The 18,282-nt window shown below is 28.3% G+C and overlaps 1 protein-coding gene across 5 annotated transcripts in view; it reads left to right on the top strand.

The window, feature by feature from the left end:
• Positions 1 to 18,282, top strand: part of LOC105257855 (synapse-associated protein of 47 kDa) — a 149,201-nt gene that overhangs the window by 39,877 nt on the left and 91,042 nt on the right. For all 5 annotated transcript variants that reach the window (XM_025413810.1, XM_025413802.1, XM_025413821.1 and 2 more), the window contains exon 4: positions 363 to 484. In XM_025413810.1, coding sequence (XP_025269595.1) covers positions 363 to 484 — 122 coding nt within the window. The remainder of the gene's footprint in view (positions 1 to 362; positions 485 to 18,282) is intronic.

The raw sequence follows: 18,282 nt of genomic DNA, 5'->3' as shown, positions 1-18,282 counted from the left end.
AATATTTATCATATCATTTATATATATCTTTTTGCTACTATTTAAATATTCTTTAGGAAAAGAGAAAGAATATGTGTTTATGATTTTAATATCCCATTTATAATCTGCGTCACATTTTTTACAAATATTTATAGTTTTCTAAAATAAACAAAAATATCTAAATAATTATCTAGATTATCGCAATAATTATCTTATCTTTCATCTAGATTAAGTAAAAGCAAAATTATCTTTATCTCATCTAAGATAAATCCACGGATTTTTATCTTTATCTTTATCTAGATAATTTTGAAATTATCTACAACAAACACTGCGTACAGGAAACAATGCATCAATTTTGATTTTCGTCTCTTGTCTGCCATTAGTTTCCACAAAGGCGCTGGCGGGTGCGAAGAGTCTTGGTGGATTCTTGTACAGCGCCGTGAACAAGGCCGGGAAGACCGTGGTGGAGGCCAGTGTGAAGATCAAGAAGACCGTCGAAGAGAACGTGAGTTTTTCCCACTGTATTTGCCACTAATCCTGTAAGCTCGTCGATCGATCTCTATAATGATCGGTTGTATCGAGGATTTTAATCGAGATATCTCGGGAATTGATTTCGAAATAACAATACAATATGGCGTATTAATTATGGCCATTAATTTGCATATATCTTATTACAAATAATATTGTACAAATAATAATATTATACAAATAATATTTTACAAAATAATAATATTATACAAATAATATTTTACATAATAATATTATATAATTATTATATTTTATATAATATTATTTATTATATATTATATATATTATATATATTATACATATTATACATATTATATATATTATATATATTATATATATTTTATATATATATATATATAATATTATTTATTATATATTATATATTATATAATATTATATTATTTACATAATAATATTTTTGATAATCCAATATTTGTTTACGTTAAGTCTACTAGTGATTTGCATGGAATTAACGCATCAATTATACTTCCATCTTTTTTTTTCGAAAATTAACAGATTTTATCGCGAGATATTTTTCACACGTAATTACAGAAGCTATTTATGTGTTTTATGTATTATATAAATTAATGCGGATTTTAATAATCCTGCAAGTGTGTCAGTCGAGTTATGATGGATCAGTGTCGATCATTTCACTCGAGATATTCAGAAATTGATTTCGATGTAACATGGCATAATTATGAATAATTTGCGTATATCTTGATACAAATAATATTGACATTTTTGGTAATCAAATATTTGTTTACATTTACATCTACAGATGTTGATTCATTCGGAATTAGAGCATCGATTATACATCAACTTTTTCTCTCGGAAAATAACATTTATTTTATCGCGAGATATTTTTTAAACGTAATTACAATGATTATTTATGTGTTTTATATATTATATAAATTAATAGGAATTTTAATAATCTTGTAAATACATTGATCGAGCTATCTATGATGACCGTGCCGATGATTTCAATTGAGATATTCGGAAATTGATTTCGATATAATATGACTATATAATATGGCATAATTATGAATAATTTGCGTATATCTTGATACAAATAATATTGATATTTTTGGTAATCAAATATTTGTTTACATTTACATCTACAGATATTGATTCACAGAATTAGAGCATCGATTATACATCAACTTTTTCTCTCGGAAAATAATAATTATTTTATTGCGAGATATTTTTTAAACGTAATTACAATGATTATTTATGTGTTTTATGTATTGTATAAATTAATAGGAATTTTAATAATCTTGTAAATACATTGATCGAGCTATCTATGATGACCGTGCCGATGATTTCAATCGAGATATTCGGAAATTGATTGCGAAATAACATACAGTATAATATATTAATTATGAATAATTTACGTATATCTTGATACAAATAATATTGACATTTTTGATAATCCAATATTTATTTATGCTGAATCTACGGATATTGATTCGCAAGGAATTAATACATCGATTATATCATTGATATATAAACCTTTTTTTCCGGAAATTAACAGTTATTTTATCGCAAGCTATTTTTCACAAAGTAATTATAAAGATTATTTATGTGTTTTATGTATTATATAAATTAATAAGAATTTTAATAATCTCGTAAATACATTGATCGAGCTATCTATGATGACCGTGCCGATGATTTCAATCGAGATATTTGGAAATTGATTGCGAAATAACATACAGTATGATATATTAATTATGAATAATTTGCGTATATCTTGTTACAAATAATATTGACATTTTTGAGAATCCAATATTTATTTATGCTAAATCTACGGATATTCGCAAGGAATTAATGCATCGATTATATCATCGATATATAAACCTTTTTTTCCGGAAATTAACAGTTATTTTATCGCAAGGTATTTTTCACAAAATAATTATAAAGATTATTTATGTGTTTTATGTATATAAATCAATGTATATAAATCAATAAGAATTTTAATAATGTTGCAAATACATCGTTTGAACTACTAGAATGACCGATGATCTCAATCAAAAAATTGATATTGATTCGGAAATTGATTTCGAAATAACATACAATATGGCATTAATTATAATAATTTACACATCTTATAAATAATATTGATGTTTTTGAATAATTTTTGAATAATTTAAATATCTTACAAGTAATATTGATATCTTTGATAACCCAATATTTGTTTACCTTTAAAGTTTAAATTTACAGATGATGATTTACAAGGAATATTAGTGCATCGATTCCGGAAATTAACAGTTATTTAATCGCGAAATATTTTCCACACATAATTACACAGACTATTCATATGTTTTGCGTGTTATATAAATCAATAACAATTTTAATATCTCGCATATCACGATGATATTTTAACATCTCATGTGTCTGAAAATGAGGCATCGCGCATAAACCATATTCGTTCATATATACGGATTAGCTTGAAATATAGCAAGAAGTAGTAACCTAGCTGAAACAAATTTATTTCAAAGCATTTTTCCAAGAGATACAAGGAAACTGTATTTGCGCAAATATTTCCTTCTTCCTTTTCTGAGTAGTTTTACCCTCTCATCGGCCATCTCTTTGTCGACGATCGATATCGGCTCGTAGGATTTATGCATTCGTAATGGTACGGGCTGTTGCACAAACACATACATGAGAGAAAACGCGAGGAATCCGTGACGCATAATCGCGCTTTGCATTTCGGAAATTAAAGGAGGCGTTTTATGTTCCGATCAGCTGACCTTTCTGCAAATCCCCTTTAAACGAACCCTTCGACAAAACCGCGATATTAGGGTTGCACGAGATACCAAGATTAGTCTTGATATTGTCTTGAATTTCAAGACAAGATTTTTAATTAGTCATCAAGACAATACCAAGACTAAGACTGTCAAGATTATTAGTCTTGTCAAGATTATTGGGTTCTCAAAAAAACTAAAATATTTATATTTGTAAATGGAAAAAATCACTATATACGAATTTAAAAAAATTTTAATCAATAAAAACATTTATATTGATAAATTTAAAAACATTTAATATTAATACAATATAACATTTTTATAAATTAGAAATAAAATTCACAAATTTTAGACATTAAAGAGCATTTCATCCAGGAATTGATGCACATTAGCTTTTAAAGATTTGTAATCTGGTTCTATTTTTTGACATAGTCAGAGTTCCTATAGAGAAAAGTCTTTCTACTGGCACGGACGAGGCAGTTGAACTTAAAATGTCTCGAGCCATTTTTGACAATGTGGGATAAATATGAACCTGATTGTTTTACCATTCCAAAATATTTATATCTGCACATCCCCTTGGAGTCTGTAAATAGTTATTAATTTCTGTTTTCCATGAAACAGTAAATGTTTTCTTAAGTAAATAGACGACATTTATATCGATTACATAGTAATAATTATAATTAAATACAATAGTAATAATTATTTCAAATTATATTAAAAATTGTTAAATATTATTTAAATAATTTTTTAATATTAGATAAAAAATTGTTAATAAAATCGAGACAAGACAATACAAGACGAGATTTTTGCAACCAATATTTACTCAAGACCAAGATTTAAATTTTTCAAAATTTTCAATACCAATACAATATTTTTACGAATATTGTCTTGTCTTGGGTCTTGTACAACCCTACGCGATATCAAAAATTCGATATTCGAGACGCGATATTACATTGCGAATTTACATTGATACTTGGAAATTGAAGAACTAGAAAAATTATCAACTCTATTCCCCTAAAGAATAAAGAGATGACATTTAATGCACACCTTTGCTGCCTCTCCAATCGGCTCGAGTATTGACGCGTCACGTTTCCTCGGGACTGTATCATATCATCTGCCATATGCATCGTCGGCCATAGAACTCGCATCGATCAGAAAGCTCGCCGTTGAGCTGCATACATTCCGTGCATAAATATGCGATAGATATACCATCGCCATACGTTCATACGACGATGAGAATACGTGAATAGGCAAAATTTATTCTGTTTTTTTTTTCTTTTTTTTTGCGGCATCGCCAGCCACTTTCGCGTTTACATTCCGATTCTACCGGAATGATTTGTTGCGATTTTTCATTTTTCCTATCTGTATGGACGGCGCAAATTTGCGCGATAAACCGAAATTCGACATCCGTAATCGGGTCGCATTGGGATGCATCGCCGCAACTTTTCGCCCACGCGATGGCATATTTTTTCCGCGGTTTCGCGCAAATTTGTCGTAGCACGCGAACTGTCAAAGCCGCTCCGCTTTTCGTGGCATATTAATTCGCGCCCGGTAATTATTCTAATGGCTCAATTCACATGGAGGAAAAGTAACGAGCCGTTTAATGTTGCTGATCCATTACAAGCTAATCATAATTAGATGTGAAATAATAATGGAGTTTATCCACAGCTTAATGGTCGCGTATACATATATTCCTTCTAGTTTAACTTTGTTCTACATTAATAATAACGTCCTACGTAGTTTCCATCATTAATTTATGAAACGATCGATGAAAGCGTTAATGGCTTTTATTCTCAAGTTGGTTTTTATATTTCTGGATCTCTATTCTCTTCTTGGAAAAATGGAAAATCTAGATTTCTCAGAAATTTTTTTACCTAGGAAAACATTCTTATAGAATTTTATTGGGATTCGTGATATTTTTCTGAAAAAATTGTCTTTAATAATTGTTTAGTCTTATAAAGTTTTTTATAATTTTAAAAAATATATTGCTATATTATAATTTTTTCTTATAAAAGATTTTTTATAAAAGACTTTCTTTCATTTTAGAAATATGTTTTCGAGTACTTTTTCAAATTTAATATTTGGAATTTAAACTCCGTATTTATTTTTCTTGATTGCATGAGTAGAAAGCATTAAAAGGTGCATGCAATAAAGAAATTTAATTTAAAAACTTGCATCTAAAAGTTCTCTAATTTTACTCGAAAAAAAAGTTCTCTAATTTTACTCGAAAATTTTAAACAAAAATACTTGAAAGATGAGAGAAAAAATTTTTTACAGTATTTGCTTAGAGAGACACTCTGTATTCACAGATATGTGTACATATTCGTAAGCGAATTTACGTCATAAAGTGACGGCAAGAGGTCACATTTTTCTCGGCTTCTTGCCAAACACGTTTTCTAGCAATCTCGGCAAGCACTGATTTATCGTTTTCACTGCGTTGACCATTTCGTAATTTCTCAAGAGACCGCAAAGTATCGCGACGCATGCATCACGCATCGCAGCATCCATTTGTCCCGCGGTGATCTTCGATTATGTCGGTTGCACGAGGGCCCCGATGCCGCCTGATTATATTGATGTTTGTCAACCCTGATGCTGTTAATACAGGCAAAAATACAACAATCTGTACGAGGTATTGAGATAAAAATATTTTTTTAAAAGTACAAAATTTAAGTGGGAGGATTATGATTATAATATTTTATTTTAATAAATTTTTATCTTATCTTACTATTTTTTTCAATTTTAATTTCTCTTTAACTTCATTTAATTTACCTTTTAATTTTTATTTTACCGAAATTTATTTTCATCTAGCTTTTATGTTTATTGTTTTTTTTTTAATTTTGATTTGTTACATTTTTGCATTCAATTTTTGTTTTTTAAAATTTTGATTTAAGTTACATTTTTACATTCAATTTCTATTTTTTAAAATTTTGATTTAAGTTACATTTTTGCATTCAATTTTTGTTTTTTTAAATTTTGATTTAAGTTACATTTTTACATTCGATTTTTACATTCGATTTTTACATTCATTTTATTTTAATTTGTGGGTATACATAATAGCAGTCATTATAACAATCAATTTTATTTCAATATTCATCTACACCGCGAATAATGGCATCCTTACAGTAGTAGTAGTACTGTTAGTAGCTTCAACAATCTATTATGTTCGATAATTTCGGTCCTTACAATTAGACTCCGGCTTTAATTTCGAGTGTATATGTACGTCGCGCAAGTATATAAAGGCAGCACAAATTCGCACGTATGTAGATTTACTTGATGCTGTTACCATACATATTGTTGTAACTAGCGTTACAACAAACTGATGGATAGATACTATCGCGTGACAGGCGCCGGCAAACAAAGCGACACGGGATCTCTCCTCGAATGTACAAGCTCAGAAATGTGGAATTACATGGACGTCATATGGACGCGTTCTTGCACAAACCGAACTCTATGCATGTGTTTGTGTGTGTATGTGCTTTTTATATCATCGCGTGTCACTGATTACAATCGGCATTTATGAGAAAATTATGAGAAAATATTTTAATTAATAATTTATTATTATCCGATTTATCACATGATTTCCATTTTTTCAAATATTTGTTTAATTTTAAACAACTTGATTATATATTGTTTGCCATTCTATTATTTTTGAATTGTAATTTTTTTCGCGTATTCATTCAGGATGTATTTCCTGGAAAAACAGAAAACCTGGGGATTCTTAGGGGATTCATTTTTTGTACCTAGAGAAATCAGGGAATTTTATTGTGACTCAGGAAATTAAAAAAAAATTTTTACACCAAGATTGTTTTTTTATCAGATCAATAGTTTATTTAATATGTAATAATATGATTTCTTTTTAAATTATTTAAAATTGACTTAAAAGTTTATTAATATAAATTACAATTGAATTTATAAATTAAAATTAAATTTGTACTATTAATTAAATTAAATTAAAATTAAATTTGTGCTATTATTTTCTTTCAATAAAGTCTAGAAATTAAAAAAAGAGAATTTTTTACACGAAGATTGTTTCTTTATCAGATCAATAGTTTATTTAATATGTAATAATATGATTTCTTTTTAAATTATGTAAAATTGATTTAAAAGTTTATTAATATAAATTACAATTAAATTTATAAATTAAAATTAAATGTATACTATTAATTAAATTAAATTAAAATTAAATTTGTGCTATTATTTTCTTTTAATAAAGTCTAGAAATTAAAAAAAAAAGAATTTTTTACACGAAGATTGTTTCTTTATCAGATCAATAGTTTACTTAATATATAATAATATGATTTCTTTTTAAATTATTTAAAATTGACTTAAAAGTTTATTAATATAAATTACAATTAAATTGATGAATTACAGTTAAATTTATGAATTAAAATTAAATGTATACTATTAATTAAATTAAATTAAAATTAAATTTGTGCTATTATTTTCTTTCAATAAAGTCTAGAAATGTATTATTCTTAAAATGAATATCATATCTTTATTAATATCTTTTTTAAAAGGGAAAATATAGTGGTCTGGTCCTTCATATTCAGTTTACATTAAAAAGGGATGATTTTGTTATTCACGCATTTTATGAAATCGCGAATATATTTAGTTCCGGTTTGTAACTCTAGATATACTGATATTGCATAGCAGATAATGATACAGAGAGAACCGCTTGAAACATATGTTGGAAATACGATCGTATCGAGATGTAATACACATGTCAAGATTCTATGCGCTAGTCCGTTATCTGATTTGGTTGTTCATTATTGAATTATGTCGGCATGAGACGAGCAATACGGTTGTCGTGAGTTGTTATTGCAACGACAATGTGTTATGCGTTTTTATACGACAGAGAGAGATTTGTCTGCATTGTAACTTTACATCATCAGCTTAGCTTCAAATCTGATTTATTCTCTAGGTATGCATATGACAAATACGTATATTTTACTATGACTTTTTTAATAGAGCAATGCACATAATATGCTTTATTTATTTTATGATTCTCTTTATAATCATTTTTTTAAATAACTGTATAATTTTTTTTATCTTATGCTATTATTTTTATAATTCTTTTCACGTGTATATATGTTTCAGGATGTATTTCCTGAAAAAACATAGAAAACTCAGGGAATTTTTTATACCTGAAGAAATTAGGGAATTTTATTAGGATTCAGAGAATTTAAAAAAAATAAAAAATAAAAAAAAGAATTCTACCTTTTTGATAATTTTGCTCTTATATTGTAAATAATAGGCTATCCCTGTTTTTATGTATATTCAATGTTTCTTGATGAAATATTAATATGAATATTCTTTATTTTAATTTTAAATGATAAAAATAAAAAATATTATGAAAGTTAAAAATTTTTATCTTAACGAAAGCTATTTAGTTTTTTAGTAATAATATTTATAAATCTAGCATTTGAAACTTAAATGGCTTTGTTTTTTTCCTTTGTATGTGAAAAGCATTAGAAAACGCGTACGATAAAAAAACTTGCTTTAAATTTCATTAAAAAAGTCTTTAAAATATTTTCTCTACTTAGAGTAGAATTTGAACGAAAATATTTGGAAAATTAGAGAATTTTCAGGCGATTTTTTAACAAGATTCAAGTAGACACCCTGTTGCTTTTGAATTTGATTTATAAGATTTCTGTTTTTTTAATCCATTGCATTTTTGTAGATTTATCCTGGAGAGTCATATGTTTTATTATAAAAATTTTATTTCTCACGATTTTGTCGCGAAAATGTGAAGTTGTAGGATAAAAGAAAAATATATATAAATTATAAATATATATCTATCCCTGTTATATGTATATTGAATGTTTCTTAATGAAATATTAATATGAATATTCTTTATTTTAATTTTAAATGATAAAAAATAAAAATATTATGAAAGTTAAAAATTTTTATCTTAACGAAAGCTATTTAGTTTTTTAGTAATAATATTTATAAATCTAGCATTTGAAATTTAATGGCTTTGTCTTTCTCCTTTGTATGTGAAAAGCATTAGAAAACGCGTACGATAAAAAAACTTGCTTTAAGTTCCATTAAAAAAGTCTTTAAAATATTTTCTTTACTCAGAGTAGAATTTGAACGAAAATATTTGGAAAATTAGAGAATTTTCAGGCGATTTTTTAACAAGATTCAAGTAGACACCCTGTTGCTTTTGAATTTGATTTATAAGATTTCTGTTTTTTTAATCTATTGCATTTTTGTAGATTTATTCTGGCGAGTCATATATTTTATATTTTATTATAAAAATTCTATTTCTCACGATTTTGTCGCGAAAATGTGAAGTTGTAGGATATCAATATTCTATGGGTGTTGCCGCGGGCATTATCTCGTGCCACATAAACGATAAAAGATTTCATTATTCACTTTATCGTTCATAGACACCGTCTGTTTGTCCTTATTTTCGATAGAGAATCTCGAGAACGAGACTTATATCCTTGTTTATATCGTATCCATCATCGATCATACGTCGTTATTTCTTCGCGTTACGTATACAGCTGCTTCATATCGTGATCCATGTAAAGCTTTCTCGTAAAATAGCTTGGCACTTCGCACACCGTTTACAAGTCTCCCAGAATTCTACTACATATGGATAACAAATTATAATATATTATTCTGAAATAATGAATGCAAAATTGTTCACGTAGTTGTCAGAGTTATTCAAAATATTTGACATTGTCTCAAATATCCTTTTTTTACAGTTTTATAAAATATCAGATGAAATATCATATCGGGACAATTTCATTTCACTAATATTTTGCACATATTACGTATATCATTCTATAATTTTACCTTTTAATTATTTAATTATTTAATTAATTATTTTATTATTTTATCATTTTATTATTTAATTTCTCCTTTTTTTAATTATTTATTTATTTTTCTCTTTTTTAATTATTCAATAATTTTTCTTTTTAATTATTTAATTATTTCTCCTTTTTTAAATTATTTATTTATTATTAATTTTTTAATTATTCAATAATTTTTCCTTTTAATTATTTAATTATTTCTCCTTTTTTTAAATTATTTATTTATTTCTTCTTTTTTTAATTATTCAATAATTTTTCTTTTTAATTATTTAATTATTTAATACCTCGTTGCTTTTACGCGGAAAAAGGATATTCTCTAATTTAATCTGTGCATCTAATGGAATCGTGAATGAGTAATCTAAATTTTATGGTACATATTGCTAAAACTAAGCAGTATAATTTGATCACACGCTTATTTGACGAGAATGCGAAATCACGTAGTTATATACTTTGGATCAAAATTTATGCGTGTACATGTTTTTGAATTTCGATGTCTGGTCGCGGTTAGTTCGAAAGTTTAAATCGTATAACGAGAGAAGTTTGATGATATCGTAAAACTCACTTTGTCCTCTGTATTCCACGTATCCGATCATGCAAAACGCACCTATATTTAGTCTCTTCTCCGAGAATATTTCTCCTTTTTTTAATTATCTATTTATTTTTTCTTTTTTTTAATTATTCAATAATTTTTCCTTTTAATTATTTAATTATTTCTCCTTTTTTTTTTAATTATTTGAACTTGATGGATATTTATGGAAAGACGTGAACCTCGTTATCTTTAACTCATTATATAACCGATATAAAAGATTACATAATTAATACTTTTTACCTTTCTTCGATTTTTGGTGGAAAAAGTAAAATATCCAGTAAAATGTCCAGTTTTTTTGGCTCGAAGTTTCATGAACCTAAAGCTGATTTATTTATAAAATTTCTGGATGAGTGTAATAACGTATAAAGCATCATGAGACTTTATTATGTCTAGAGAAATGATAAAATCATCCTTATAAATGTCTCGCGCGAAATAATCGCGAGGAAAACACTTATGTAACTTCTTTATCTTCTGGTTCCAGAGCTATATAGAAGTTGAGAATTTAATTATACAAGTTTCCCGCCCGTACAATTCAGACAAGCGGAACGACTTGTTTCTTCTTGCATGAGAGGACAATATTTTCTTTTATAAATTTCGAGACACGAGATACATTTCATTATTAACGTGCAACTATAAAAGTGTCCATTTAATATTGAAGTATTACTTTACCATGCAATGTAAGAGAAAGAATCGTTTTCAAGCAAAGAGAGTTTTTTTTTTGGAAATATTTTTGAAATCATTAAATATGGAACGAATGCTGGTCAAGGATCCATATTAATAAGTCAACATCCTTACCAAGTGGGGAGGTTAATGCGGATGATTATTCCTGAGAGATTTTATAAAATCTACGTACACGTAAATGTGTATTAATATGTTAAAAACTGGGGAAAGTCTAGCTAAGGGACAGCGATATTTGCTTTTGGTCTGATTAAAGCGAGAGTAATCACTAACCAATAAGTGGATTGTGTCGATAAATCTCACGAGAAATCGTTTTTTTATTTTTGTTTTTCACAAATTATCAAGTGAACACAATACGTATAAATGGTGTCCCAAAAGCATTGGATTTTTTTAGTTGATTCTCTAGTCAATTTGAAATCGGTTTTTCCCTAATAATATCGAAATTCTTAGTATTTTACACAAGTTTATAATTTTTCTCCATGGTATCTTACATTTAAACCTCAAATTAAAATTCTATATGAAATTAACTAATTGTGAGAAATATAGTTTTGTCTTTTTGACTATACAAAGTTAGGTTTGGTTTTTACCTATCTTATTTTGTCTATCTTCCTTTGTCTTCGTTTATAACTACACTGAGAAAAAAATCTGGTTGCATTAATTAGAATTCTGGTAGATTTAAGCAGTATGTCTGTTGGAAAATGGACGAACCAGAATTCTTGTAGGAATTATCAGATGAATCTGATTCATTTCTTCCTGTTAAATTTACCAAATTTTCTGGTCAATAATACTAAACTCGTCAGCATCAAATTGTCTAAAATTTTTTCCATCTAATCTTAAAAGTCTGTTTAATATTCTGAACTCCAACAAGATTATTGGATAAATTCAATTCAGATTATTGAATAAATTATTTTAAATTCAATTTGTTAGAAATTAAACTCATAAACAGTGATGCAAGAAGAGGATGTAGCTCAAACACACACAATCAGAGAGCTAGCTCCTCTTTCTGGCACTACTGCTTATAAGAGAAAAAAAATATACTTTGGATTTAATGTTAACACTTTGGATTTAATGTTAATGTTATACTAGTTCTTTATATACATTTTATGGCAAATATTGAATACGAGTTTAAGAGTGGCAAGCAAAGAAATTAATGTAACAAGAAATTTGATAGATCCAACCAGAAAATACTAACCAAATCCTTATAGTAAAATCTATTAAACGTTCTAGTTATAAAAAATCAAGTCTTATCATGATAACTAGAAATTCTTGTTTGATTTAATCAAAATGCCTTCAATTATGTACGTCTTGTTAGTACAATCAAACGATTTTTCTTAGTGTAGAAATTAATTTATCGATGCTTATTGTGTAGAAATTAATTTATCGATACTATTGTGCTGTGAAAGACGAAAAATCGTCTTTATATTGACTGGAAAATATGCATCGAAAAAAGACATTTGATGACCCGGAATATTATATACACGAATCAGGTCTGTTTCGACCACGCGAAATCAATTGGGAAGATCACCAGTAGTAGTCCATTGTGTTTGGTCAGCCGTCTCACGAAAGTCACTTGGTTTTTTGTTTGCTTCTTTGATTTTTATGAATTGTCAATCGTGAATATCGCACCAATAAATAGTGTCCCAGAACCACTGAATTTTTTCAATAGCAAATTATCCAGCCAATTTGAAGTCGATTTTTCCTAAACAATGTCGGATCATCAGCATTTTACACAAATTTCCAACTTGTCCCATAGTATCTTATATTTGATCTTGAAATTAAAATTCTATCTGACTAAAATTCTATTCTCAGTTTGAAGCTCAAATTAAAATCCCTCCTGAAATCAACTAAAAAATATAATACCATAAGTAAATACCATAATATACCATACCCTAATTTTGCCAATTCTGATAACCCAATGTTTATAGCTTGTAAAAAGCCCATCCTCTTCGATCGTAAAATTATTCATCAATGTCTCGAAGGTCTATTTTCGCCAAGGGAAAATTCAAATATTTTCATTGGCCAAAGAATCTTCAATGAAAGAGGTGTTTGATGATTTGGGACACTCTGTATGCACGACTCGAGCGTCAAGTCTGTCTCGGCCGCGCGAGATATACACGGGGCGTGCATATACAGTTCCGCGAAGAATAGGGGCAGTTGGTATTGATCCGCAACGCCACCCCCTTCTTGATTTGAGAGAGACCCAACTCTACGCTAACGGAGGGGCTGATTCTCCTGACTTGTGCGTGGACTTTTGCGAAAAGCTGCCAGCAATAACTGCAATGCTGCTTCCGATACCTTCCCCTCCTCCCTTCTTCTCTCCCTCCTCCCCTCTCTTTCTCTTTCTCTCTCTCTCTCCTTTCTTTTTCGATACCTCTGCGCGAATAGTCACTTAATCAGGTCTGCTGGTGAGGTCTTTTATTTTCTGTTGTTACTTGTAACTTCAGTGTTGACTTCTTTTTCTTCCCTCCTACTCGTGAAGATGATTCCAATCTTTTTCCAGCGCGAAGCAGATTTCACCACATTTCTTTTCCAATTTCTCTTCAAAGCAACATGTTGCCTTAAGTATTTTTTTTTGATTCATTAAAAATGCAGCTTTGTTATTTCGAGACGGAAATTCACCTGTGCTAGGGAAAATGAATTGTTACGTTTTCTCCCTTTTCTTGCTCTGCAAGTATGTTTTATACTTTTTCCTTTTTTTTTCTTTTTTTTTTAGTTTTCCGCGAAAGAGAAATTCTCGCTAAACGATTGTCACTGGATGGTGTTTCTGTGAAAGTCTTGTCCTTCTACTTTTTCCTTTTGTTCCCGTCCGCAAAAATTATTTTTCATTTCTCCATTTTATGTATGCGAGGACTCTCAAAATTGCTCGTATTGGACCGAATGAAATGAAAGGCGTGGCGTTTAACAGCTTTGCAGTGATCACATTACGAAACGGCAATTGACCTCTGATTTTCTTTTATTCCCCCCCCCCTTTTCATCCCCATTTATTATATCTTCGTCGATTAGAGTTGCACGAGATTCCAAGATTAGTCTTGTCTTGAATTTCAAGACAAAATTTTTAATTAGTTATCAAGACAATACCAAGACTAAGACTGTCAAGATTATTAGTTTTGTCAAGATTATTTCTCAAAAAAACTAAAATATTTATATTTGTAAATGAAAAAAAATTACTATATACGAATTTAAAAAAATTTTATTCAATAAAAACATTTATATTGATAAATTTAAAAACATTTAATATTAATACAATATAACATTTTTATAAATTAGAAATCAAACTCGCAAATTTTAGACATTAAAGAGCATTTCACCCAGGAATTGATGCACATTAGTGCTTTTAAAGATTTATTTTGTAATCCGATTCTATTTTTTGACATAGTCAGAGTTCCTATTGAGGAAAGTCTTTCTACTGGCACGGACGAGTTCACCTTAAAATGTCTCGAGCCATTTTTGACAATGAGGGATAAATATGAACCTGATTTTTTTACCACTCCAAAATATTTATATCTGCACATTTCCTTGCAGCCTGTAAATAGTTATTAATTTCTGTTTTCCATGAATCAGTAAATGTTTTTTTATGTAAATAGACGGCATTTATATCGATTACATAGTAATAATTATAATTAAAATATAATACAATAGTAACAATTATTTCAAATTATATTACAAAAATTATGTTAAATATTATTTAAATAATTTTTTAATATTAGATGAAAAATTATTAATAAAATCGAGACAAGACAATACAAGACGAGATTTTTGCTACCAATATTCACTCAAGACCAAGACAAGATTTAAATTTTTCCAAATTTTCAATACCAATACAATATTTTTACGAATACTGTCTTGTCTTGGGTCTTGTGCAACCCTATCGTCGATGCACCACCTCGACTGATGAGAATCGATGGCACGAGAGCCTTGAACTTTCTCGCTCACCACACGCATACGATCTTCCTTCTCTTCCTACTGGTGCGCGTGTGTATTGAATGTCGATTCCAGATGCCAGTAGATTTTGTTAGCCCGACAGCTCAAGGTTGCAAAGCGATGGATGGTCGGTTCATTTTAATAAATGCGTATGCATTGTTATTTCGACGCGCGATGTTCGGATAACGGGCAGCTGAATTAATTGAGGGCAGAATTTTCAATATAATGTGATACAATAAATAAATCGAGCTCTTAATAATGCAATATATATATATGAATTAATAATACGGATTAAAATATGAATTAATAATATGAATTAATAATATAAATCGCACAACAATAAGTGGAAACAAGAAACTTTGTTTTTGCCTATTGTGCGATTTGCTCTCTTATGTAGTAGCCTGTATTTTATATTGTATTCTGTATAATACAATAGCTAAAGATCGTAATCACTTGCCTTATTTGAGCTGCCGTTACTCACATAATAATTTTAGTGTAATTAAAAAATAGCAACAATAAAATATGTCGCTAATGTAGGTCACAACAAAAATATTTTTGTATCTGCTGGAACATTGTAACATGTAAAATTTATAATAAATTCTAGTAATACCTTCTAGAAAATTTAAATTCCATTGTTAAATATTGCATTGCATAAATATGAGAGAGAGAAAGAGTTTTCATGTTATAGCTAAAATCCTTGTAGAAAATGAATTTTCTATGTATCATGGTAAAAATTTTATGAAATGATTAGTAATATAAATGTAATATATATGTAATATAAATGTAATATACTGGATAGGCCATTTTAATCTACGCACTGAAATATCTCAAAATCCATAAGTTTAAGACAAAAATGTTTCAGACAAAACTTATATGGCTTGAAGGGGGACATAAGATGGTGCCATTAGTTTGATCTTGAAGAGTCACCTGAAGGTCACGTGAAGATCATCTTCAACTTTTTAAATGAGACACTCTACATACTTTTACACATTCTTGTAATTTGCTTCAAAAGCTTTCCAAAACGCTATAATAAAGTATTTTTTCATTGAGTACTTTCCGAGTTATGAGGCTTGAAATAATTTTTCAATTTTATATAAACCATAAAATATCTAGTAAAATATACATTTTTTTATTATCTTACCTTAATACTTTTATGCACAAAATAATGAGAGGAATCAATTGGTCTAAAGAAAACACACAGTTGTTTTTAAGAAAAAATATGTAATTGTTAATTGCAAATTCTATATTTTTTCTTCGAAACAATTATGTGTTTTCTTTAGACCAATTGATTCCTCTCATTATTTTGTACATAAAAGTATTAAGGTAAGATAATCGAAAAATGAATATTTTACTAGATATTTTATGGTTTATGTAAAATTAAGACTATTAAAAAACACTTTATTAGAGTGTTTTGGAAAGCTCTTGAGGCAAGCTACAAGAATATGTAAAAGTATATAGGATGTTCCATTTAAAAAGTTGGAGGTGACCTTCATATGATTTTCAGGTGACTATTTAAGGTCAAATTAATGGCACCATCTTATGTCCTTCTTCAAGCCATACAACTTTTGTCTGAAACATTTTTGTCTTAAACTTATAGATTTTGAAATATTTCAGTACATAGATTGAAATGGCTTAACTTGTATATGTAATATAAATGTAATATAAATAATGTAATAATATAAATAGGTTTCACAGAAAGATTTTCAGAGATTTTACTAATAATTCAAGTAATAATATAGGTATAAGTTCCGCCTGTTATTTAGATTGAGTGCAAAATATATGCGATATTTTGCATTTATCTACCTCAGTTAATTTTTTGCATGTAGAAAATTGTCGCTGTTCCAAGACCATCTTGTTAAGTGAAGTTTAGATGACGTAGTACTATTTATTGTTAGATTGACAGCTTCAGTTCCTTTGGCATAGTAATAAATATGCAGGCAAGTACGTATCGATACTCGTTCGTCATTATCTGTCAGCGTATCGATAAGGTGCTATAAGAAACTTTGTACTTGTTGGAAAGTTATTGATGTATTTTCATCACTCTATGTTCGAGGAAACGGTATTGCTTATTCACTAGTATTGCGAATCTCTGATTCCTTGAAGTAGTTTATACAAATACACATTTCTTTTTCTTGCGTATTTTTAAATTTCGCAAATTTATATCGTCAGTTATACAGAGTGTCCCATTTTAATGTTCCACCCCAAATAACTTTCTTATTTTTAATTTTAGAAAAAGATGTTTCAGACAAAAGTTGTATGGTTTCTAGGGGGACATGAGATGGTGCCATTAGTTTGACCTTGAAGAGTTACATGAAGATTACGTGAAGGTCATTTTGAATTTCTTAAATGGAACACCCTATATATTTTTGCACATTCTTATAGATTATCTCGAGAGCTTTCCAAAACACTATAAATAAACATTTTTTTATTAAGTACTTTTTGAATTATGAGGCTTGAAATCATTTCTTAATTTTACATAAACCATAAAATATCTTGTAAAATATTCATTTTTCGATTATCTTACCTTAATACTTTTATGTACAAAATAATGAGAGAAATCAATTGGTGTAAAGAAAACATACAATTGTTTTTAAGAAAAAATATGGAATTTGCAATTAACAATTACATATTTTTTCTTAAAAACAACTGTATGTTTTCTTTACATCAATTGATTTCTCTCATTATTTTTTACATAAAAGTCTTGAGGTAAGATAATCGAAAAATGAATATTTTGCAAGATATTTTATGGTTTATTATGTAAAATTAAGAAATGATTTCAAGCCTCATAACTCGAAAAATACTTGATGAAAAAATGTTTATTTATAGTATTTTGGAAAGCTCTCGAGATAAGCTACAAGAATATGCAAAAATATATAGGATGTTCCATTTAAGAAATTCAAAATGACCTTCACGTAATCTTCATGTGACTCTTCAGGTCAAACTAATGGCACTATCTCATGTCTCCCTAGAAACCATATAACTTTTGTCTGAAACATCTTTTTCTAAAATTAAAAATAAGAAAGTT

Source organism: Camponotus floridanus, unplaced genomic scaffold, assembly GCF_003227725.1.
Source record: "Camponotus floridanus strain SB8 unplaced genomic scaffold, Cflo_v7.5 scaffold11, whole genome shotgun sequence".
NCBI classification, from domain to species: domain Eukaryota; kingdom Metazoa; phylum Arthropoda; class Insecta; order Hymenoptera; family Formicidae; genus Camponotus; species Camponotus floridanus.
The sequence above is the reverse complement of the archived record's forward strand: the minus strand, read 5'-3'. Positions and strand labels throughout refer to the sequence as shown.